Here is a 24,472-nt window from a genome sequence, read left to right as displayed (position 1 = left end):
GACTGCAGGTGTATTAGGAGCTCAATGACCTTCTCAAATCTTTGTTGTTGTTGTTGTTGTGAGAGAGTGAGAATGACAGATAGTCCTGCTTTATTCTTGTGTATGTGTGAGTATCTATTTGTGTGTGTGTGTGTGTGTGTGTGTGTGTGTGTGTGTGTGTGTGTGTGTGTGTCTCGGGACCCGTCTCTGAAAACTCATCCCAATCTTAATCTGTGAACACACTGTGGCTCACTTTAGTCTATACGCATAAGCCTAAACTCCTCCACAGTGTGCCGGTTTTAGCTAAAAGACTTAAGCAAGGGTCTATCTGTGCTGTTTTACCCGTTTATGTAGCTTTTTGATCCATTTCTGAACCTAATAATTCACTTTTTTTGTACATGTGCACAGAGATGAAATTAGTGACAGTCTAAGTTTGTTTGTTAGCATCGTTGGCCTAGCATCTCCCAATGTAAACTAAAGACACACATGTCAGATACCAAACATGTCTTGGCTGATTGACTGAATCTGGGCTCACTGATCAATCATGTGAGTTTCATTTTTACCGAACTGCTTGAAGGTTCTTCATGGGTTCTTCTTTATTATAGACAGTGGCTCTATAATGAACTAAGAACCCTCCACTGACTGTGAAAGGGAGAATAGCGCTACTATATATAGCTACTCCGGGCTCGGCGCACTGCGGTGACTGCAGTACGCAGGCAGGACAACAGCAGGACAGTGCTCGCCACAACTGCGTAGTCTTTAGTGACCATTCTGTATCTCTCAGCTCGTCCAGAAAAGCCTGTCCTTCAGTGGCTGCTCAAAGCGCAAATTACACTTTCCGACTGTAGGGGAGCCCATGAGCAAGAAATGCCCATCTTCTATAGTTTTACATGTAACAAATCCCTACTTATAAGCAAATGCAATAATATGCAAATGAGCTGCAGAATCCCTCACTGCAAAAGGGAAACAGTTGCAAAGCTAAGACTGAGACCTCACAGTCTACTGTTTACAGACTGCTCACACAGACATCTGATAAAGTCGTAGTGTTTGATCAGCAAACGTTTGATCACAATTGATGGATCTGCAGCTCCGTTCTTTGATCTGTTGAAAAGTCTTTGAAAACACAATTAAGACATGCTTGAGACTGAGAATCTGAGGCAAGGCTTCTGTGTGTTCTTTCATGCTGGCATGTGTAGGGCAGGCTCTACACAGTATTAGGCAGGTGGTTTTAATAATATGGCTGTATTGCTGTATAATCACAATGCTCCATAATCAGCCATAATATTAAAACCACCTGCCAAATACTGTAGTATTTTAGGCTGCCCACAAGACTTCTGAAGGTGTCCTGTGCTATCTGGAAGCAGGAGTTTTTTTTTGTGTGTGTTTTTAATAATTAAATAATTACTGTGATTATTATTACTGTGTTATTATATAATCATTACTGGAACATTACAATATTAATTAATCCAAGCAACAGCGTTCAGGGTTTAATTGGTGTGTGTCAATGACGATTGGACATGACTGAACAGATGAGGTGTGTGTGAGACTCGTGTGTTGAAATGCACCTTTGCGAATGAAGTCCTGACCTGTGTGTTCGTGTTTCAGGGCTGGGAGTGAACATGGAGCCGGCAGACTGGATTCCTAATGATGTTGCCCAGTGGCTGGATCACATTGGAATACACCAGCATCAGCAGTCTCTGGACATGTTGTACGGTATGACCACACACACACACACACACACACACACACACACACACATACACACACAGATTGGTTAATTGAAATAGTTTGTTTTCTAGTTTACTTCTGGCAGTAAATGTTGATGTATTACTTCATTTAATACTTTATTCCCATGGTTTCCATGGTAACATCCAGTTGAGGTGAATAAAAATATATTTTTCATAGTATTAAATGTGAATTAAACTGTACAGAACTTATTAGAAGTTATTATTTAAAATAATATTAACTGCAGTGTAATAAATAATAAATAGTTATTTAGGAAGGCTGTATTTATTTGTGTTGTTGCATTCAGGTCCTAAATTGATGTATGTGAACGTAAAACAAAACAACAGTGCTGCTACTAATAATACATCATTATCAGCATTATTTACATCACAATAATACATCATTATCAGCAACATATTTCCACGATTCATAATATTTATTGCGAGATGCATGATATCTGACAAAATGTAATAATAGTGACAGATTCTTAAAACCTGCTATTGAAAGACTGTCCCATAATAGTACATGTTAGTACAGTGATTTTTATTCAAGCTGATCAGTGTTATGTAGAAAAAGCAGAATTTGCAGAATGAAAAATTTATCATGATACAATAAAATATCACTTTACTGCTCACCCCTTGTAATAATACTAATAATAAAAATAATAATACAAGTATACATACTTACACATATAAACATTTTTGTTGTCCATATTATTACCACAACATACACAGAATACCTGTCATTTGCACCCTAACGTCCTGGCTGGATCACTGGTTACAGCACAGGGTTATTTATTCCAGGGTTGTGGGTTCGATATCCAGGTCCAATCAGCTGCCACTTAACCCCTTAAAAAGCCTATGGCCCGCCAGCAGGCCAAAAGTGTTATTACAAACTTCTATTACCAGACAATAGCCCCACCAGTTTTACAGAGGTCCCTGTAGTTACTGAGTAATACACCTTAATGTGTGATAAGCCATGAAGTATTAAGTATTAAGGGGTTGACTCTTCTTTTCCAGGGGGTGCTTTAGCATGACTGACCCTGCATTCTGACCGTGGCTTATTAAACAAAGAAGAAACTTGTTGCACTGTACATGTGTATAAGTATAACGACAATAAAGGAAGCTACCTGAAGCTTACTGAATTGAGCCATTGCTACTGATCCCTTTGCAATGACTTGTTGGCTTGTTATGCTGTGTAGTTATAGCCAGGTAGGCCTGGAACAGGTGGAACAGACCGAGCCTCTGGGATACACTACTACTGTGAACAAAAATCAAATCAAATCAAATACATTTAAATGGGGTCTTTTACTTGTTTATGTAGCATTTTGGTCGATTTCTGAACCTTATAATTGCCATTTTTGTGCATGATGCCTAGCATCTCCCAAATGTGTAAGCTAAAGAAACACCAAGATACCAAACATATCTTGGCTGATCAATCAAGTGAGATCAAATTTTTACCAAACTCTTAAAAAAAAAAGGGGCGGGGGGGTTCCTTAAATGTTCTCGAAGGTTCTCTGAGGGTTCTTTATTATAGACAGTGGTTCTACACTACACCAGAAAGTGTAGTTAATGACAGAAAGTTAATAACAGGCCAAAAGGCCAAACTTCTATCACTAAATGATCAGGGTGAAGCTGGGATCTCCAGGAGCAGGGCTGGACATTCTTTATATTGTGAGGTGTCCAGCTGACCCCTATGAGTCTAGTGAATCCAGCACTTGGCGGGGGGGGGGCGTTAGGACCCTGGGGCTGGTTTAGCTGGAGCATTGGGAACATTCCTGCCATACCGCGATGAATGGTCGTGATTGTTGTCGGTGGGGTGGCTGAGAGGAACTTGTTTTTGCTCGGAGAAGAAGAAGAACTTTACTAAAGAGACGCTGAGGACTAGCTCGGGTAAAGAGACATGAACTTTTCCTCTGAAGGAACTTTTCCCCTCTCTCTCTCTCTCTCTCTCTCTCTCTCTCTCTCCGGATGATGTGCTACTGCAATGGAGGAGCTTGTGGTGTGTAAACTTGCCTCTCGGTGTGTGTGAACTCTTTCTGCGAGTGTAACGGACTTTACCATGCGTTTATTTACCCGATCTCCGAACAGTGGGATCGGTTTAACCGCGCGTGCAGCGCTCAGCGTGCAGACGCAGTCAGCGTGACGTGATTGCTGGGCGTAATTAGCTTGTAAGTAAAGTGTAGAGATCAGCCTGTCAGGAGTGATCAGTAAGGCCGACAGTGAGTGTGAAGTGTGTCTTGCTGTGTGTGTGTGTGTGTGTGTGTGTTGAATATAACGGCCTACAGTGATTATTAGAGCTGCCTGACTGCATGCGCAGCTTCTATTTTGGGCGGGTGAGGTTGGACCCGCGTGCGCCGGGGCCTGCTGGGCTGTTCCCCTACCTGTGCTGCAACTGCCTAGGTGGCTTTTCAGACAGATGGACAGACAGAGAGGTATATGTGTAGATAGATAGACAGGGAGGAATATAAATATCTGAGTTAATGAATATATTAATAAATATGAATTGTTTTGGGTTAATTTATTTTTGGCTATTTTTATGGTCTGTTAGCATTTTAGTGTGATTGACTTTTGGCCTGTTAGGGCTTTTGGCTTTTTGGGCTGTTTGTCTTTTGGCCTATTTGGCTTGTTGCCCATTGGGCTTTTGGCCTGTTGCTTATTTGACCTGTTAGTCTTTAGGCCAATTGGGCTTTTGGCCTGTTGCTTATTTGACCTGTTAGTCTTTAGGCCAATTGGGCTTTTGGCCTGTTGCTTATTTGACCTGTTAGTCTTTAGGCCAATTGGGCTTTTGGCCTGTTGCTCATTTGACCTGTTAGTCTGTGGGCCAATCAGGGATTTCGCCTGTTGAGCTTTTGGCTTGTTGGAATTTAGAGCTGTTAGTCTGTTGGGCTTTTGGGCGTTTTTTAACTTTTGATCTGTTGTATTTTTTGGTCTGTTGGCCTTGCAGCTTGTTGTTAGTCTGTTGGCCTGTTGGGCTTTTGGTCGGTTGCACTTTTGGCCTGGCCATGCCATTCCGTTGGTGAAGCACAGCAGCAGCAGCAGCTCTCTGTTCAAAACACAGTCAACTTACCCAGTTATGGCCCATGTCCCAAGTTTTACCCTTACACTCAGCCCAGCTGAAATGAGACATGTGTATTTAAAGTGTGTGTAACTTAGTGAAACAGAAGGAACACTGGTGGTGCAGAGGCATTTTTAAGTGACTGAAGCAGCTTGTAAAAAGTATGTGTATTTATAAAGCATGTGCACACACTATAGATATATACGACAGTGGAGCTGGAGTATACATATTGCTGCTGCTTACCATTTCTGCAAATAAACACATCATAAATGATAAATCTCAGGTGAAGACAGCAGTGGTTCAAAATAGGATCTCAGAGTGATTTCTTTTTTTGGCCAAAGGGTAGTTGGAGTAGATCTGGTCTGTGTTTCCTGTGTGAAGTGTTTGGATGTACAATCACTAAATTAAACAGCGGTTCATTAAAAAGCTTCTGGACCCCCTGCCACAGTCTGTAAGAACACACACACACACACACATATACATACACACATAGACAAACACACACACACATTGGAACTCTGGGGCTGCCACTGACCTAGCCGGAGGGGGGTTAAATGCATCCTGTTACAAACTTCAAATATTCCCATGCCCTCTCCGCAGTGCCTCTCGCTTTCCGCCCTGACTGCATCTCACTGGACTCTGGCATGCAAAACCCTCACCAGATGGTGTGACCGTTTATAATTATAATCCTGGACTTTGCCGTTTGGTAATCCTGAAATAGCGAAGGAATGTGACTGATGGTGTTGATCACGGGTCTCTGATTTTTTTGCACCCTTGCACATACCTGCTACTGCGCTGCTCTTATGGTATTAAAGAAATAGTCTTGAGTTGACGTTATTAGTCCTCCTGATACTTGATATGGAAATGCACTGAAATGCCATAAGTGAGTAAATTAAAGTGGGATCGATGAGCACATTTGGATCCTGTACATTCAGTACTTTGCCACAGATCTAAAAACAGCAGCTGTTTGGCCTCATTTTAATGACACTGTTAGACTTGACACTTAACCTTTAGCACAGAATTGCCTGTAGTGCAGTCACTGTGTGCATAATGCCACATTTCAACTCAGTTTTAGCCTGTTGGGCTTTTGGTCTGTTGGTCCGTTTGCCTTGACTTTTGGTGTGTTGGGCTTTTTAGCCTGTTGGACACTTGTTTAATTTAAATCATGCCATTTGTACATTCTGTATGGCAAATAGGAAAGTACGAGTTTATCCCGATTGTCAGCAGTATGGCATTATTTACTAGGCCCAAGTCTGACATACACGCCTCCTCGCGCTCCTCTCTGTCATGGCTACATACCTTATATATTAGATGATATACAGTGCTTTTATCCCCCTTAAAAGTATGTACCCCCTTTTAAAGTCGTCAGATTTATCTGGATCATAAATAACACCAGTTATTCCAGCCAATATCTTTACAGCAAACCAAAATATGATCTGAAAGTAAAAATTCTGCTTGCATAAATAATCATTATATAAATATTTGAACTTAGTCAAACCACCATTTCTGCTCCAGGTTGATCAGGTTGTTTCATGGATGCTTGTGGACCACAGATTCTTGATTGGTTTGAGATCTGGACTTCACATTTTTGTTGTTCAGTCACTCCTGTGTTGGTTTGACCTTGTTCTTGGGGTCACTGTTCTGCTGTATCTTTTTAGAAGACAGAAACAGGTTGTCTTGTAGTATATCTCTGTATATTGCACTACCCATCAGTCCTTCAATCTGCCCACAACAGGTTGCTGCCGCCACCATACTTCACTCAGTCCTTGCTGAGGGAAAGCATCTCCACGGCATGATGCTGCCACCACCATACTTCTCTTTTGTGATAGTGTTCGTAAAGCCATTGCTTGTCTTGCACATTTCTATACTTTGTCTCGTATGTCCTTAGAATGCTTGTTGGTCTTCATTTTCACCAGCCAATGGTGATTAAGGGTGACTGATATCCAGAACAGGTGATTTTTGTTGATGATTCACAGGTAGAGTCTAATTGTAAGCTAACTGTGTCCTTGGTAGGGCGATATCTTTTATCTGGGTGAATTTGGAGGGTTCAATACTTCTGGAAACAGCATTTATGGTTGCTAAAGGATTTAATCTTTATTGGAATTCTTCATAATTATTACAAATAATCTTCCAACTAATTTTTTAAATCAGAAATACCAGCAGATACCATCTGGGTTGTACACAGACACATCTACAATGCCCTAACAGGCTGTCCAGAACAATTAGTAGCTGAATAGTAAGCCCAGGGTTTAAGGGGTTAACCTGGTGTTGTTATGGTTGGTATTGCCGTATTACCTTTAACTTGTTTTAGATTATATGGATTGTTAGACTGTGTGTATTACACTGATTCTTTGCCTGTCTGTTTCCAGGTGAGGTGGCTCAGCTGTTTGGTGTGTGCCCGTTCCTGCCAGCGCCCCCTACTTCGGGCGCCAACATGCGCAGCTCGGAGGACGGCATTTCTGGAACCGTCCTCCAGCGGCTGATGCAGGAACACCTACGCTACGGGACCGGAGGGACTGTTGGTGGCTCCGAAAACGACAACATCATTGGCGCCCCTTACATGCTGCTGCCTAGCAACCCTGTTTCCTCAGAGAACCTGCTTCTCGAAGAGGATGGGCACCTGGTACCACAGTGCCAGCCGGTGCCGCCTCAGACCCAGCCAAGGCAGGAGCCACAAGGACAGGAGCACCAGGTGGATTCCTGCTCAATGGAGACAAATGTAGGACAGAATAGTGGAGGAAGTGTCCAGGGAACCCTTACCGTACCTGGCCTTGGTGGTCTGGAACTTCCATCTTATGAGGAGGCTAAGACCCAGTCTCAGCTTTTTAGAGGCCAGCAGGTTCAGAGTGACCAGCAGGTACCGCCTCACAATCTGGGTTATGCACACAACCAGACTGTCCAGAACAATCCACATTCAAGCCAGAACCTCCTGAACCATGCTAGCCTTAATGCAAACCAACAGATCCTCATGAACCTAAGTCAACCCAAACAAGGTTCACAAACCCAACATCAGCAGTCCTACAATTTGACTGGCACCAGTTCCTGCCCTCCTTCTCTTTCTTCTGCCCCATCCCTCTCCTCCCCTCCTTCCCTTTCTTCTTCTTCTTTGTGCCTCTCAGCTGCCCCAATGAAGGCCCGGGTGGAAGGACGGGCTTGGGTCCAACGAGGCCTTGTAGGGGTTACCCCTCCTCGGGATGAAGGTTTAGCCGAGCTCAAGGTGGGTCACGTTCGCTCCCTTAGCGAACGCATCATGCAACTCAGCCTGGAACGCAATGGCGCCAAGCAAAGCAGGGGTCCGTCTTCACCAAATCCCAAAGAAACCTCAGAAAGACCTGAAAACTCCCCTTCGCCCACCAGCAAAAGCAGCAAAACTACAGCCCCACCAGCGCCACCACCTTTACCTTCAAACAAAACCTCTCTCAACCAGCGAGGCCCACCTCCGGAGTACCCTTTTAAACTGAAAGCTCCAACAACCTACCCACCCAGTATGAGCCCTGGCCCGCTATCATTAGAGCTTTTGGGTGAACCTTTCCATACCTCAAGTCTAATCTCTCACCCGGTCGCTCTACCCCAGTACCAGCCCCCGTCACCACTCCAGCTGCAGACCCATGCTGGAGAGCTTGTACCTGGAGATACGTTTGCAATGGTCAGCCAAGCTCAGCAGATGCTGGGGGCCTTCAGCGAGGAAAACCAGAGGCTCAGACGGGAGCTCCTGGGCCAGTCCGAGAAGGCCAGAAAACTGCAACAGGTATGAGGAGCTTATTTCACCTTGTCTAAATCACACGTGTTTAAGGTGGTGGTAACTTCAGAATCCTGCAGATGGTGTTGTACAAAGATGACCGGACTATAAATACCTGTGGGATGTGCAACAGGATTCATAGATTCAGAAGAGGTGGTACAGTGCAATGAGTGTCTTGTTGGATGTGTGAAAAATGGGTCACAAAGCAGGTACAGTTAATGATTGGCAAAAAGGAGTGTGAAGGAAGTAGCTGAATCTGCAGGTGCATGGAATCTGCAGGTGCATGGAATCTTACGGTCATACGGGTCTGCCAGCAGTGGCAGAAATCCCAGTCTACCAGAAAATCCTCTCGTTCTTAAGCAGAAGTAAGCAAAGGCATCTTGCTTGCCAGTGTGCTCTAAATGTTGATGGTATGCAGTTCCCTGCTGGGTGTTCTTTCAGAAATTGGTTGTGAAGGACCTGTGCTGACTTCTAGAAGCAATTCTTTCCTGGAAGCGAAGCGATTTCCATTCACAAGCTGTGAAAACCACCCGTGGTCACTGTTCATCACTTTCATCTTTCAGGCACAATTCTGATGAGGATTTCCTGTAGACTAGGAGTGGAGTCACTGCTGGTAGACCCGTATGACTGTATGCTTCCATACACCTGCAGATTCAGCTGCTTCCTTCATACTGTCACCTTTGGTGTATTTGACGTAATCACTCCATTTTGCCAATTAATTGCGACCCATTTTCCTCATATTCAACGAAACATTCACTACACTGTACCATTTCTATGAATCCCATCGCACCCCAGGTATTTACAACCCAAACATCCTTGTGCAGCATTTGGGTCTAACCAACATTTGGGTAGAACAAAATAACCCATCAGTTGCTAGAGTGTACAGTGAGCTACAGGCCAGAAATAACCCCTGTAAAAGTACAGTATGCTTTTGTTATCATTGGCTTCTAAGGGGTTAAAACAGTTTCAGCAGCTGGCCCATGCTGCACAGTGGCTGACAGGAAAGAATGGGAAAAAAAGAAACTACAGATTATGAAAGCCTATCTCAGTTTGCACAGCCTTGACAGCTCATACCCTGCAGGCACATCATCATGTAAAGCAGTTAATATGAAACGTGTACAGAGTGAAATGACAGTGCATTCCTGTACCCGAATGAAAATTTCTCATTTTGGCTGGAGATGGAGAAGATTTGTTAATCAGTACTATGATCAAGCAGGTGGACTGGCATGATTAAGGTGCATGACCAAGTGGGTGGACCAGAATGACTAAGCTGGTGGACCACCATAACTGAGGCATTTGACCAACACAGCCAAGCTGGTGGACTGGCATGACCAAGCTGGTCAATCAGCATGACCAAGCTGGTCAATCAGCATGACCGAGCTGGTGAACTGGCATGACCAAGCGGGTGGACTGACATGGCAAAGGCGTTTGACCAGCACAACCAAGCTGGCGGGCCAGCATGATCAAGCTGGTCAATCAACATGACTAAGCTGGTAGACCAGCATGACCAAGCTGTTGGACTAGCATGACCAAGTTGGTGGACTAGCATGACCAAGCTGGTGGACTAGCACAACCATGCTGGTGGACTGACATGACCAAGTGGGTGGACCAGCATGACCAAGCTGGTGGGCTGGCATGACCAAACTGGTCAATCAGCATGACCAAGCTAGTGGACTAGCACAATCATGCTGGTGGACTGACCCACTGGGTGGACTGACATGACCAAGCTGTTGGACCAGCATGACTTAGGTGGTTGACTGGCAATACCAAGGTAATTGACCAGCACAACAAAGCTTGTTGACCAGCACGACAAAGCTTGTTGACCAACATGGCTAAGGTGGTTGACCAGCACAACCACATGGAACCAGTATGGCACCAATGCCTATAACAGAAAAGTAAAAAAGTAACCTAACTGTCCTAAGTTCAACCCTTACACATGTTTCTGTGTGTGTGTGTGTGTGTGTGTGTGTGTGTGTGTGTATGTGTGTGTAGTTGGAGGCTGAAGTGGGCAGTCTCTCAGACGCATACGAGAGTCTGGTAAAGAGCTCCTCTAAGCGGGAGTCGCTGGATAAAACCATGCGGATCAGACTGGAGGGGGAGATCCGACGTCTTCACGACTTCAACCGCGACCTGAGAGGTGAGAAAGATATCCTGAGGGGTCTTTCTCAGGACCCCCCCTACAGACACAAAGAGCCCAGATATAACGAGTCCAGTGATGGCAGTACTGTGTTTATGTATTTCTATATTTCATTCATGTGGATCTGTTATTGTCTCCAATTCAGACCGCTTGGAAACAGCCAATCGACAGCTGGCCAATCAGGCGGCAGAGGGGCAGGAGGATAGCCACCTGTACTTAACTGAGAGTGAGTGACCAAAGCTGAGTGCACACTGACCCAGCGTCCTACAGGCAGCACGAAACAACACTCCCCTCTTTCCTACGGTTCTAGAATGTTCTCCTCTATTCACACTGTTCCACACTGTTCTAGAATGTTTTCCTCTATTTACACAGATCTAGAATATTCTCCTCTATTCACACAGTTCTAGAATATTCTCCTCTATTCACAGTGTTCCACATGGTTCTAGAATGTTCTCTATTCACACTGTTCCACACTGTTCTAGAATGTTCTGCTCTATTTACACTGTTCCACACGGTTTTAGAATGTTCTCTGTTCACACTGTTCCACACAGTTCTAGAATATTCTCCTCTATTCACAGTGTTCCACATGGTTCTAGAATGTTCTCTATTCACACTGTTCCACACTGTTCTAGAATGTTCTGCTCTATTTACACTGTTCCACACGGTTTTAGAATGTTCTCTGTTCACACTGTTCCACACAGTTCTAGAATATTCTCCTCTATTCACACTGTTCCACATGGTTCTAGAATGTTCTCTATTCATACTGTTCCACACTGTTCTAGAATGTTCTCCTCTATTCACACTGTTCCACATGGTTCTAGAATGTTCTCTATTCACAGTGTTTCACACGGTTCTAGAATATTCTCCTCTATTCACAGTGTTCCACACGGTTCTAGAATATTCTCCTCTATTCACACTGTTCCACACTGTTCTAGAATGTTCTCCTCTATTTATACTGTTCTACACTGTTCTAGAATATTCTCCTCTATTCACACTGTTCCACACTGTTCTAGAATGTTCTCCTCTATTTATACTGTTCTACACTGTTCTAGAATATTCTCCTCTATTCACACGGTTCTAGAATATTCTCCTCTATTCACACTGTTCCACATGGTTCTAGAATGTTCTCCTCTATTTATACTGTTCTACACTGTTCTAGAATATTCTCCTCTATTCACACAGTTCTAGAATATTCTCCTCTATTTACACTGTTCCACACTGTTCTAGAATGTTTTCCTCTATTTACACAGATCTAGAATATTCTCCTCTATTCACACAGTTCTAGAATATTCTCCTCTATTCACAGTGTTCCACATGGTTCTAGAATGTTCTCTATTCACACTGTTCCACACTGTTCTAGAATGTTTTCCTCTATTTACACAGATCTAGAATATTCTCCTCTATTCACACTGTTCCACATGGTTCTAGAATGTTCTCTATTCACACTGTTCCACACTGTTCTAGAATATTCTCCACTATTCACAGTGTTCCACATGGTTCTAGAATGTTCTCTATTCACACTGTTCCATACTGTTCTAGAATGTTCTCCTCTGATCTAGAATGTTGCCCTTCATTTACATGCTAGAATGTCCTTGTGTATTCACACCATTGAAAATATTCTCCTCACACTGTTCTAGAATGTTCTCCATTCACATTGTTCTAGAATGTTCTCTAATCTTTTCTTTTATTCACTTTCAGACTGTACTAGAACGTTGTCCTTCATGTACACTGTTCTAGAATGTTCTCTGCCATTCACACTGCTGAGAAAACTGTCGCTTCGCTCCATGCCATTCACACTGTCCTATAATATCCATTCCCATTTACCTGGTTCTAGAATGCTCTACTCTGTTTACTCTGTTCTAGAACATCCATTCCCATTCTCACTGTTCTAGGGTGTTCTCCCCCTTCACACTCTCCTACAGTGTTCTCCACAGTGTATTTATTATAGCCAAAAGGGTTCTATTGCCAAAAAAAAAGGATTTAACCAGGCACATAATTAAGCATTGCAATGGTTCACCGAGCTCTCAGTTACCATTACTAAAGAACCTTAGAAGAACCCTTTCTAACGAGTGCATTAACTCACTCTGTCTGGTGTTGCTAGAGCTAAGGGACGCGCGTCTGTGACGGGGTTGTTTTGGACTGAAACTATGAAAATGTTTATGTTTGTGGGGAAAAAAGCCAGTTTGTGCCAGGAAGAGGTTTTACTGTCAGTGTCTCTGTGGATTCAGTTCAAATTATGTGCTGCTCCCTGTATCACTACTGCTCTCTCTCTCTCTCTCTCTCTCTCGTTCTCTGTCTAAAACGAGCAGATAGAATTATCTCATTTCCTGAGGAACCACAGTGACCAAATAAACAAACCCCACAGTGACCAGCGCTGACAAATGGACATCATTTATAACTTTTATTTAGAGCTGTAATGTCGGCTGCAGGGAGAACAGTGAGGCATTTCATTCAGATGAGGCGTTTTTGTAAACATGTTAAACAAGATATTTATACAGTACAGATTGAATGAGTTCTATTAAAATAATAACATAATAACAATATCATAGTATGTCTAAACACACTGTGCACAGAGTGAGCGGTGCTGTATGATAAATTCAGCTTTATTCATCTAACAGGAGCATACAGACGCGTGCCTGTGCCGTAATACTGCTGTTAAACTGCTGTAATACTGCACTGGTTGATTCACAGTGCTGATAGTTTTCTACTCTACAAAATTCCCACTGTTCTACAGTGTTCTCCTGCATTCCCACTGTTCTACAGTGTTCTCCTGCATTCACACTGTTCTACAGTGTTCTCCTGCATTCCCACTGTTCTACAGTGTTCTCCTGCATTCACACTGTTCTACAGTGTTCTCCTGCATTCACACTGTTCTACAGTGTTCTCCTGCATTCACACTGTTCTACAATGTTCTCCTGCATTCCCACTGTTCTACAGTGTTCTCCTACATTCCCATTGTTCTACAGTGTTCTCCTGCATTCCCACTGTTCCACAGTGTTCTCCTACATTCCCTCTGTTCCACAGTGTTCTCCTACATTCACTGTTCTACAATGTTCTCCTGCATTCCCACAGTTCTACAGTGTTCTCCTGCATTCACACTGTTCTACAATGTTCTCCTGCATTCCCACAGTTCTACAGTGTTCTCCTGCATTCACACTGTTCTACAATGTTCTCCTGCATTCACACTGTTCTACAATGTTCTCCTGCATTCCCACTGTTCTACAGTGTTCTCCTACATTCCCTCTGTTCCACAGTGTTCTCCTACATTCACTGTTCTACAATGTTCTCCTGCATTCCCACAGTTCTACAGTGTTCTCCTGCATTCACACTGTTCTACAATGTTCTCCTGCATTCCCACTGTTCTACAGTGTTCTCCTACATTCCCACTGTTCCACAGTGTTCTCCTACATTCACTGTTCTACAATGTTCTACTGCATTCACACTGTTCTAGAATGTACTCCTGCATTCGCACAGTTCTACAGTGTTCTCCTGCATTCGCACAGTTCTACAGTGTTCTCCTGTATTCACACTGTTCTACAATGTACTCCTGCATTCACACTGTTCTAGAATATACTCCTGCGTTCACACTGTTCTAGTGTTCTCCTGCATTCACTGTTCTACAGTGTTCTCCTGCGTTCACACTGTTCTAGAATGTACTCCTGCGTTCACACTGTTCTAGAATGTACTCCTGCGTTCACACTGTTCTACAGTCTTCTCCTGCATTCACTGTTCTACAGTGTTCTCCTGCATTCACACTGTTCTAGAATGTACTCCTGCGTTCACACTGTTCTACAGTCTTCTCCTGCATTCACTGTTCTAGAGTGTTCTCCTGCATTCACACTGTTCTAGAATGTACTCCTGCGTTCACACTGTTCTAGAATGTACTCCTGCGTTCACACTGTTCTACAGTCTTCTCCTACATTCCCACTGTTCTACAAGGTTCTGCATTCACATTGTTCTTGAATGTTCTCCTGCATTTACACTGTTCTACAGTTCTACATCATATTTACAATGGTCTAGAATGTTCTTCTCCAGTCACACTTCTAGAATACCTAGTTCCATTTCCATTATGTTCTCCTCTGTTCACTGCTGAGAGTACTCTCCACTTATTACACGGTTCTAGACTGTCCTTTAAATGTCAGTGTTATGAGCTCTGTCTCTGTCGCAGGAAGGAAACGCGTAAAGGAAGCCTGTGTGTTTTTGTCTGTTTCTCAGGAAGGGAGAGTGTAAAGGAGATGGAGAGGCTGGAGGTGGAGGCGGAGACTCTTCGCTCAGCCAATGAGGATCAGCGGCGGCACATTGAGATTCTGGAGCAGGCTCTGAATAATGCTCAGAGCAAAGTGGTCAGGCTGGAGGAGGAGGTCAGTCCACACTTAAGAATGGTTTGGGTTGGTTTTGGACCTTAGATCAGGATTAAGGATTTATTGTTTATCTTTATTGTTATTTAGAAACACCTCTGTAAAACTCTAAATAACATTAGAATTAACCCAAATAAACATGAAGTCAGTGGTCAGTGAGAGTGTCTACCTGTAAAACTCTATATAACATTAGAATTAACCCAAATAAACATGAAGTCAGTGGTCAGTGAGAGTGTCTACCTGTAAAACTCTATATAACATTAGAATTAACCCAAATAAACATGAAGTCAGTGGTCAGTGAGAGTGTCTACCTGTAAAACTCTATATAACATTAGAATTAACCCAAATAAACATGAAGTCAGTGGTCAGTGAGAGTGTCTACCTGTAAAACTCTATATAACATTAGAATCAACCCAAATAAACATGAAGTCAGTGGTCAGTGAGAGTGTCTACCTGTAAAACTCTATATAACATTAGAATTAACCCAAATAAACATGAAGTCAGTGGTCAGTGAGTGTCTACCTGTAAAACGCTATATAACATTAGAATCAACCCAAATAAACATAAAGTCAGTGGTCAGTGAGAGTGTCTACCTGTAATTAACTCTATATAACATTAGAATCAACCCAAATAAACATGAAGTCAGTGGTCAGTGAGAGTGTCTACCTGTAAAACGCTATATAACATTAGAATCAACCCAAATAAAGATGAAGTCAGTGAGAGTGTCTACCTGTAAAACTCTATATAAAATTAGAATCAACCCAAATAAACATAAAGTCAGTGGTCAGTGAGAGTGTCTACCTGTAATTAACTCTATATAACATTAGAATAAACCCAAATAAACATAAATTCAGTGGTCAGTGAGAGTGTCTACCTGTAATTAACTCTATATAACATTAGAATCAACCCAAATAAACATAAAGTCAGTGGAGTTTTTCTGTTTTACTGTTTTTCCAGTAAAGTTATTAATACGTTAGTCAGTTAGAAGAACAGAGGTTTGGGTGCTGATCTTCTCTGTGATTTCCAGACACAGCATGAATTCAGATCCACCAGCAGCTCACCTGATGAACTTTAATGAAGAACTGATTAGAGTAACTACTTGTTGGATGTGAACTGGCATCAGACTGTATGTGTTACTCTTTGCTAACTTAAACACTGTAGATGGTTCCTGCCGCTATTTAGACCCCTTCTTAATAAGCAGGTTAAAGAGTGATGTGTTGGTGGATGGTAGATTATGCACATGCTGTGAGGTGGATAGGGTGATTAGTTACTGTGAGTGCAGGCAGTAGGATTGCGCAGTGAGGCAGAGAGGAAGAGGGTGGGGAAAAGCCATGAAACGGGTTGGGTTTCACAGCTGCAGTGTCTTCCCAGAAGCTATTAATAGTGCAGCTATGCTGTAACATATGTAGACTCAGTCAGAGTGACACATGTGTCTGAAGAGTGCTTCATTAGGAACTGTTTTATTGGTCCAGGGTGGGAAATGGATAGGTTGTTTCACAGTATGTGGGCATCCAAAATTTCTCCCCAGCTTTTCATACCCCTCTACCAGCAAGGATGGGGGTCTTAGGGGTCACACGATGCTGCCAGTACTGGGAGGGTAAAGGCTAGCACGGCCTTCTTCCAAGATATGTGAAGCTCCACCACATCTTTTCAAAACGCTAATGCAACACCACTTGACCTCAACGTTCTAGGACGAGCCCTGCTAACTGCTAATGCTATGTCAGCTAACAGACCCCCAAGCTGAGTTATGGGGGGAGAGTGAGGGTCATCCCACCCACCCTAAGAGAAAGAGAGTGAGATGACAGTTTTTGCTCTCCGGGACACGGATGGCTACGGATGGCTGGGGTATCATAACTGGGGATCCAGCCTGCAACCGTATATATTGCTGTATATAACACACTGACTAGCTTGTGTTAACTTAACATGTTAGGGTGTTATGTTTCTGGAGGACGACCATGCTAGCCTTCAACCATCCAGTACTTGTAGCATTGTGTGGTAGGGTGGTCCTAAATAGTGGGTTAGAACTGGAAATAGTGAAATTGTAAACATGGAAACATTAGCAAATTTCAGGTACCTTTTCAGGCCCCTCTATATCATGTTAATTGATAGAAAACTGATGCTTTAATGAACATGAAGCTAAATGCTAAAGCTAACTATGCCCATACAATTAGCACATAGCTGATTCATCTGGGCTAAAACTTTTAACAGGCACTTTTTCAAAGGAAACAAACTTTCTCCAGACTCTTGATGGACCGTGTGTGTGGGTTTCTGGAGGGAACACGTTCTTCTCATCCTCTTTCAATGTGCTGCAGTTTGTTCCCTATCTGCTGTTCCACTGGGCTGGTATTTGCACTTCCCGAAACCTCTCAGCATAACAGCTATCATTACACGGCAGAGTAAAGCTCTATTTGGACACTCTCTTCCGCAATGTTGTTTAGAGAGACTTGACCTTGTTTTGTTGCAGAACTGCAGAAGGACTAGAACTTAAACAGCTGTTTTACACTCTCTAAACTTTACATTCCAGAAGGAGTTGTACTTATAATAACAGTCTGGCCCAAAATCCTATTTAGACGGCCCCTTCCACAACTGCAGGAGATACAAGGCTAATTTAGCTAACAAGCAATGGATGCTTATACCCCACCCATTGCCCGCAGTTAGCCTGGTGCTAACTGCACACAAGAGCTTTGCACATGTGTACAAGTTCAAATGTAATGTAAGAGGGTCTCGATTGCCTGAAGAAAGAGGAGAGCGAGAGCTAATGTTTTACCTGTTGAAATAACCCCCACCCGCCACTCTCCTGTTTGTGTTCTGTCTGTGTGTGTAGCTGGGGAAGAAGCAGGTTTATGTGGAGCGGGTGGAGCGGCTGCAGTTGGCTCTGGGCCAGCTCCAAGCCGCCTGCGAGAAACGAGAACAGCTGGAGAAGCGCCTTCGAACCCGGCTGGAGAGAGAACTGGAAGCATTGAGATCACAACAGGTATGCACACACACACACACACACACACACACACAAATAATGTTAATACCTATGTAATAACATGTGTACAATATTGTAATATTTCTATAAGTGTGTATATATATATATATATATATATATATATATATATATATATATATATATATATATATATTATAGACATATATTATATTATATATAATGTGTATTATATACATTATGGTCCTGAAAATGTATGAAAACACACGCACACACACACACTTCCGCAGTTCCATTGTTAGTTCATGGCTACAGAAGGGTGGTGTCTGTGGAGTAGCCTTATGAAAGCTAGTAATTACCTCACCCAGCATCAGCCATAACCACCAGTTATAAATGTGTTTGTGTGTGTGTGTGTAGCGTGCTGGTGTGGGCATGGCCCTTCCAGCAGTGTGTGAGTCGAGTGCTCCAGCCCTGCTGGACCTGCTGAGGGAGAGAGAGGAGAGAATTCTGGGATTGGAGGCTGATATGATGCGCTGGGAGCAGAAATATTTAGAAGAGAGTGCCATGAGACAGTTTGCTATGGAGGCTGCAGCTACAGCCGCAGCACAGAGGTACACACACACACGCAAACATACAAACACATGCTACAAATGCTCTTTTTGGCTTCAGTTTATTTTAATGTATTTTACAAACTGCATTCTGTGATTTGCTGCAAGGGGGTGCTATAGAGGGCCTTGTCTTTCGCACACAGGTGTGGACAGGCCTTATGGGATCAAAGGTTAAGGAAGGATTGTTACTAACTGTTACTAATTGGTCCGTGTTTATTTTAAGACCGCCCCTGACTGTGATTGGTCCACATGAGTAGAATGTACTATAGTGAAAATGTGTGTGTGTGTTTGTGTGTATGTGTTTGTGTAGGGACACTACTATTATTCAGCATTCTCGCAGTGGAAGTTACAGTGATGGTGGTCTATGGCAACACGATGGTGAAGATAAAACACACAGCCGTCGGTGCCAGGACATAGAGACCAGGTACACACACACACACACAAAAAGTCTCCCTTACAGTGATTGGGACCACATTCTTTGTCCTGAGACTGCCCTTCTTCATGTCACTGGTCCAAATCACTGCCTTATTTTTTCTGAGACTGCCTACTGACTGTGATTGGCCCAAATCACTATTTCATGTGTTCTGAGACTCTTCCCACTCACTGTAATTCGTCCTATTCACTGCCTCGTTTGTTTTGAGACTCTTCCACTCAACTGCAAGTGGTTCTAATCATCAGCTTGTTTATATTTATTTAGACTTATCTTTAGGACTGTGATTGGTCCTGTTCACTTCCTTGTTTATTTTGAAACCCTTTCTCTGACTGTGTTTGGTCCTAATGCGTATTTTGTTTGTTCAGTTAGACCTCCCCCTGATTGTGTTTGGTCCTAATGAGTATTGTGTTTGATCAGAGAGACCTCCCCCTGATTGTGTTTGGTCCTAATGAGTATTGTGTTTGATCAGAGAGACCTCCCCCTGACTGTGTTTGGTCCTAATTAATATTTTGTTTGTTCAGAGAGACCTCCCCCTGACTGTGATTGGTCCTAATGAGTATTGTGTTATTGTGTTATTGGTCCTATTCACTGCCTTGTTTATTTAGATGTGTGTGTGTGTGTGTGTGTGTGTGTGTTGTGTAGGATGAAGGACCTGCATGCTCAGCTTTTAGAAAAAGATGCCATGATCAAAGTCTTGCAGCAGCGTTCACGCAGAGACTCCACCCCCTTACGCACCGCCCGCTCCACACCCTCAATCGCAGTAGCAACAGGCCTCCACTCCCGCCAAACATCGCACTCCGAGAGGGGAGAGCTCCAGAGCTGGAAAGGCAGTGCTAGTGAGTACACACACACACACACACACACACACACTCACACACGTACAGGCAAGTACTTGCAACTATGGCCAACTGACTACACACTTAAATAGGAGGTTTCGGTTCTGAACAGCGAATAGAGAGGCTCTCCTCCTCACTCTGCTGAAGCTGAAACTTGAGCTCTTTTGAATGTGCTCTCAGATGCCCAGACGCAGTTGAGCCGCTGTTGGAAATGCATCGGCATGAGTGACATTTATCAGAAAGTACATGTTGCTTGGACAGAGCTGATCAGTCATCTTAGGTGTTGCTATGCCAACGGAAGAGACAAAGTTCAGACAATGATCAATGAGTTCATGTTGTTCATGTTGTCATATATGATTTTAAAAATAGGGTTTAGAGCCAGAGTCTTCTTCAGGCTGTGGTAAAACTGTCTCAAGCATCAGGCAGTGTATTCATATATCATCTGGTATAATAGTTTTCCACAAGGGGGTTTTTCGAGGGTCAGTCAGGTCCACTACCAGTGTGAACAGTTCTGACTTTAATGAAACTATTTAATTATTCATGATTTATGATATTTTACTAATAATAATGTTGCATTTTAGTGCTTGTGCGTTATACATAGTCAGGTCTAAGTGTGGTAATTATTCATTTGACCCAAATTACAGGTCATTACAATGATTGCCATAGTTGTGAAGTCATTTGATGTCACTGTGATTTGACGGTGCTGTAATTGTGATGCAGTATAATTGTGAGGCAGTGTAATTGTGAGGCAGTGTAATTGTGATGTAGTATAATTGTGATGCAGTATAATTGTGATGCAGTGTAATTGTGATGCAGTATAATTGTGATGCAGTGTAATCGTGACGCCTTGTAATTGTGGTGCAGTATAATTGTGAGGCAGTGTAATTGTGAGGCGGTATAATTGTGAGGCAGTGTAATTGTGATGCAGTATAATTGTGAGGCAGTGTAATTGTGATGCAGTGTAATTGTGAGGCAGTGTAATTGTGATGCCGTTGTGGTGCGATGTGCTTGTGAGGCATGTGTGATGTCACTGTGATGTCAGCATAATGTGACTGTGATGTCATTGTGTTTATCATATTTGTCTGTTTTTCAGGTGTGCTCCTGGGAAAGGAAAGCATGGAGCATCTCCCTCCCCCTCTCTCCTCTTTCTCAGCCCCACTTTCATCCCTCCCTCCCTCTCGCTCTTCCCCCCTCGCTCCCTCCCTCACCTCCTCTCTCTCGCCGTCCCTCTCCTCCTCCCTCGTCCCCTCCTTCCCTCTCCCGTCGTCAGTGCCTTCATCCTCCTCTTTCCCTCACTCGTCCTCCACTCTCCCTCTCTCCTCCTCCTCTGCCACTCTTCCCCTCTCCTCTTCCGCCCTCCCTCCGCTGCCCCCTTCCCACTCTTCCTCACTTCCTTCCACTCCTCTTTTATCTTTCCATTCTAAGTCAGCAAGCAGAGACAGCAGCACCCAAACCCACAGAGCCACGCCCCCTACAGGCCGAGCCAAATCAGGGAAGACAGGTGAGGAGGAGAGAAGTTTGTGTCCTTGGTTTTGTGCCAGAGCTGTGAGGCTAATGTAGCTAACAGGTAATGTGGGATTATACTTTGCCAGGTCACATCATGCTGTATGACTTGCTGTTAATAAAGGTGCAATGATTCACTGAATCACGGCTAACGCACTAGCCACAGGCTAACACACTCTCCACAAGCTAATGCACTGTCTAAACTGAAACACTGGTCAAGAACCACAAGCTACTGTAGTAGCCAAATAATAACGCACTCGCCACAATCTAATGCACTAGGCACATGCTAACACACTAGCCATGAACTAATGCACACTAGCCACAAGCTACTGCAGGAGTCGCACGATAGCGCTCTAACCACAATCAAATTCAAAAGCTAAAGCACTGTCCAAACTAAAACACTAGTCAAGAATTAACGCACAGTAGCCACAAGCTACTGCAGTAGACACAAGCTAACACACTTGTCGTGATCTAAAGCTCTAATCAAACTGACACTAGCCATGAACTAACGCACACTAGCCACAAGCTACTGCAGGAGTCATACAATAGCGTGCTAACCACAATCAAATTCACATGCCTAACACACTAGCTCACAAGCTACCATGCTAGCCACAAAACATCACAAGACGTTTATCACCCAGGGTGTTAAAACATATTGTATTGTACTAGCTCTGCTCCGTACTTCGGTACATGTTCTAGATAACAGCGAGTCATAAGCAAGTCTATAGAGATTACTGAACACACCCCATTTTAAGAAGAGTGTGATGATTAAGGCATCTTAAAAGTGTAGCAACCACAGGTCTAGCGCCTCTGCTGGCTGGATGCAGTGTGACGTGTAGCTCCACTTATTCCTATATGTTTCAATGACAAAACAGCCCTCGGCCTGCCATCAACAGCCAGAGCCTGAGAGAGCACTATTGGCCGTGCTCTCTCCGGGTGGGTAGATGGCTCTCTCTCTCCCACATCACCCCAGTGTGATGCTGGCCGGCACTGCTGTCCGCTAGCCGATGTAACAGTATCCCTTTGGGGGGGTAATTGGCTAAAATTGAGGATGAGTAGAGGCAAGTCTGGCTCCAGATCACCAGATAACATAGATTAAATTAGTCAATTTCTTGTGGAGGCAATTCCTTCAGTGCTTCACTGATGTGTGTGTGTGTGTGTATCTCTGTGTGTACAGATTCTCTACCCAGTCAGAGCAAGTCCACAGACAGTCCAGCTGTAATGGCTGCAGGGCAGAAGATCAGGTTACCAGACTCGGACCTGGTGGAGATTCTGATCTAACGGCAAAACCCATGGAGAACCCAAACTCAAAAAACAGAGCTCTGCACTGGAGGAGAGAAAAAGAGAAAGACTGAGAGTAATGCTATGTCATGATCCGTGAAACTAACTGAATATAATTATATTTAAGAGAGTGTAAGATAGAGACTGAGCGCGAGAGCTGGAGGTGAAAAGAGACAAGGTAGGCAGACAGACCGTTTCCTTGAAAGAATAAGAAAGGAGTTTTTACAAAGGGAGAGAGGGAGTGAAGGAGAAAGGCAGAAGGTGGTCAGACAGATAGATGATGTGAAAAGAGAAAGAGGGCGTTAAGTGTGGAGTGATTGAGGTGTCAGTACCTGAAGGGCAAAAAAGAAAGTGCAATAGTAAGTCGGTCTTGTCTGAGAATAATGAGGTGTCCGATCTCATCTGCTCAAAAGAACCCGTTCTTCCGCGGCTCTTTCAGTCAATTAACCTATCCAGGCTACACCCGCAAATGTCTTCTTCCATAGTTATCGGCTCAAGCTGAACCAATGCTCAACCAAGTACACTTTTGATCTTCCAAACCTGGCTAGAGCGCCCCCTGCAACACGGCTCCGCCCTCTTTTTAAAATCTGAACAACCAGGCATGCTAAATCTAACTTAGAAAGCATCTTAGTGAGCTAGCTAGCTATCCAGCTGTCTGCGTGTTTGCTATGTCTGATGTTCATTCACCCAGTTATGCCTGCATGCCGTGTGGGTGCGTTTCCTGGATGCCCATCCATATTATTTAGTAAGCATTTCACAGCTTCACTGTGAGGAGAAGCCCGGCTAAAACCCCAGCTGTGAACTTCTCTGTCTCAAGGCTGTGTGTGTTGCCATGGTAATGTAAACGATTTTGGCTCACCAGTGATACAGGGCTGTCAGTCACGTATGGTCATTCAATATTAAGACCACGCCCAGACCGTTGTCAGAGTGTTTTCACATAACACCCAAATGTACTATTATACAATAAATAGGTGGTGTAGCGATAAATTGTAAGCAATTAGATGAAGGTTTGTGGGTGGAGCATGGATAGGTCAATCCGCTATTTATGATGACTACATGATGAGGTCTGATGAAAGTCTGCGTATGGCGAGAGAGAGTGTGTGTTTTTGAATTGTGATCTTATGTGTGTGTGTGTGTGTGTGTGTGTGTGTTTTTTATGTTCAGCCTGGTTGCTTACCAGTGTGCCTTGAGATTATTATGGTGTTATTACTGTAAACAAGCTGATTACTGTAATAGCTCTACGGTCTCATAATTGATATCACCTGTGCCTGCCATCCTTTTTTGAAAAATACTTTCAAACGGGTAATTTTGCTCTTTGCAAGAACGTACATCACATTTTAATTATTAGGTTCATAAGCAGTGCTCTCACTGCCTTTGTCTCATCACTCTGTATTTTTTTTGGTCTTTCATTTTCTGCTTTTGTGTTTAGACCATTCCAAACAGAAGCGCTTTGCATGAATATTGTCTTTCTTTTAGCTTTTATAGCACAGATCTAAACTTGTACATACAAGAGCTGGACTGTAGATTTGAATGTCTGATGAAAGATGTTTTGGTATTTTGCAGTAAATAAGTGTGCCTCATTAACGCTTAAATCCCTTCGTCCTTTGGCTCTTTTTTCCCTGCATACTTCCAGTCTTGTGTATATATTTCTGTACATGACAATCGGGCCTCAGGGCTGCAGGTCAACACACAACACCAAGCTGGGTTTTACTGCCACCTTCTGGCTAGATAAGAGTAAGTCAGTGCCACTTGATGGACAACATGGACAATGTATCCTGTAATGTTCGAGCAGGAACATTGTAACAGGTGTAATTACCTCTGAAATGAAACCATGTGAAGGACTTTGCAGCAAGTGTAGTATATAATGAAATGTAGTATAATGTA

General features: G+C 43.4%; 1 protein-coding gene across 1 annotated transcript; it reads left to right on the top strand.

The window, feature by feature from the left end:
• The first annotated feature begins 3,527 nt into the window (after positions 1 to 3,527).
• Positions 3,528 to 24,180, top strand: amotl1 (angiomotin like 1). Its single transcript, XM_072668604.1, has 11 exons — positions 3,528 to 3,596; positions 7,131 to 8,509; positions 10,493 to 10,637; positions 10,783 to 10,863; positions 14,853 to 14,998; positions 17,820 to 17,969; positions 18,345 to 18,538; positions 18,846 to 18,959; positions 19,611 to 19,804; positions 20,898 to 21,305; positions 22,485 to 24,180. Exons 2-11 carry the CDS (start codon positions 7,196 to 7,198, stop codon positions 22,586 to 22,588), a joined length of 2,850 nt encoding a protein of 949 aa, XP_072524705.1. The 5' UTR covers positions 3,528 to 3,596; positions 7,131 to 7,195; the 3' UTR covers positions 22,589 to 24,180.
• Positions 24,181 to 24,472: the final 292 nt, after the last annotated feature.

The sequence above is a fragment of the Salminus brasiliensis genome, chromosome 23, assembly GCF_030463535.1.
Source record: "Salminus brasiliensis chromosome 23, fSalBra1.hap2, whole genome shotgun sequence".
Classification (NCBI taxonomy): domain Eukaryota; kingdom Metazoa; phylum Chordata; class Actinopteri; order Characiformes; family Bryconidae; genus Salminus; species Salminus brasiliensis.
This window is presented reverse-complemented; position numbering and strand designations above follow the sequence as displayed.

Coding starts and splice junctions, on each gene's coding strand:
- amotl1 (XM_072668604.1), top strand. CDS start 7,196: ATGCGCAGCTCGGAGGACGGCATTTCTGGAACCGTCCTCCAGCGGCTG. Junction 17,970..18,344: donor AAGCATTGAGATCACAACAG/GTATGCACACAC, acceptor GTGTGTGTGTAG/CGTGCTGGTGTGGGCATGGC. Junction 18,960..19,610: donor TGCCAGGACATAGAGACCAG/GTACACACACAC, acceptor TGTGTTGTGTAG/GATGAAGGACCTGCATGCTC.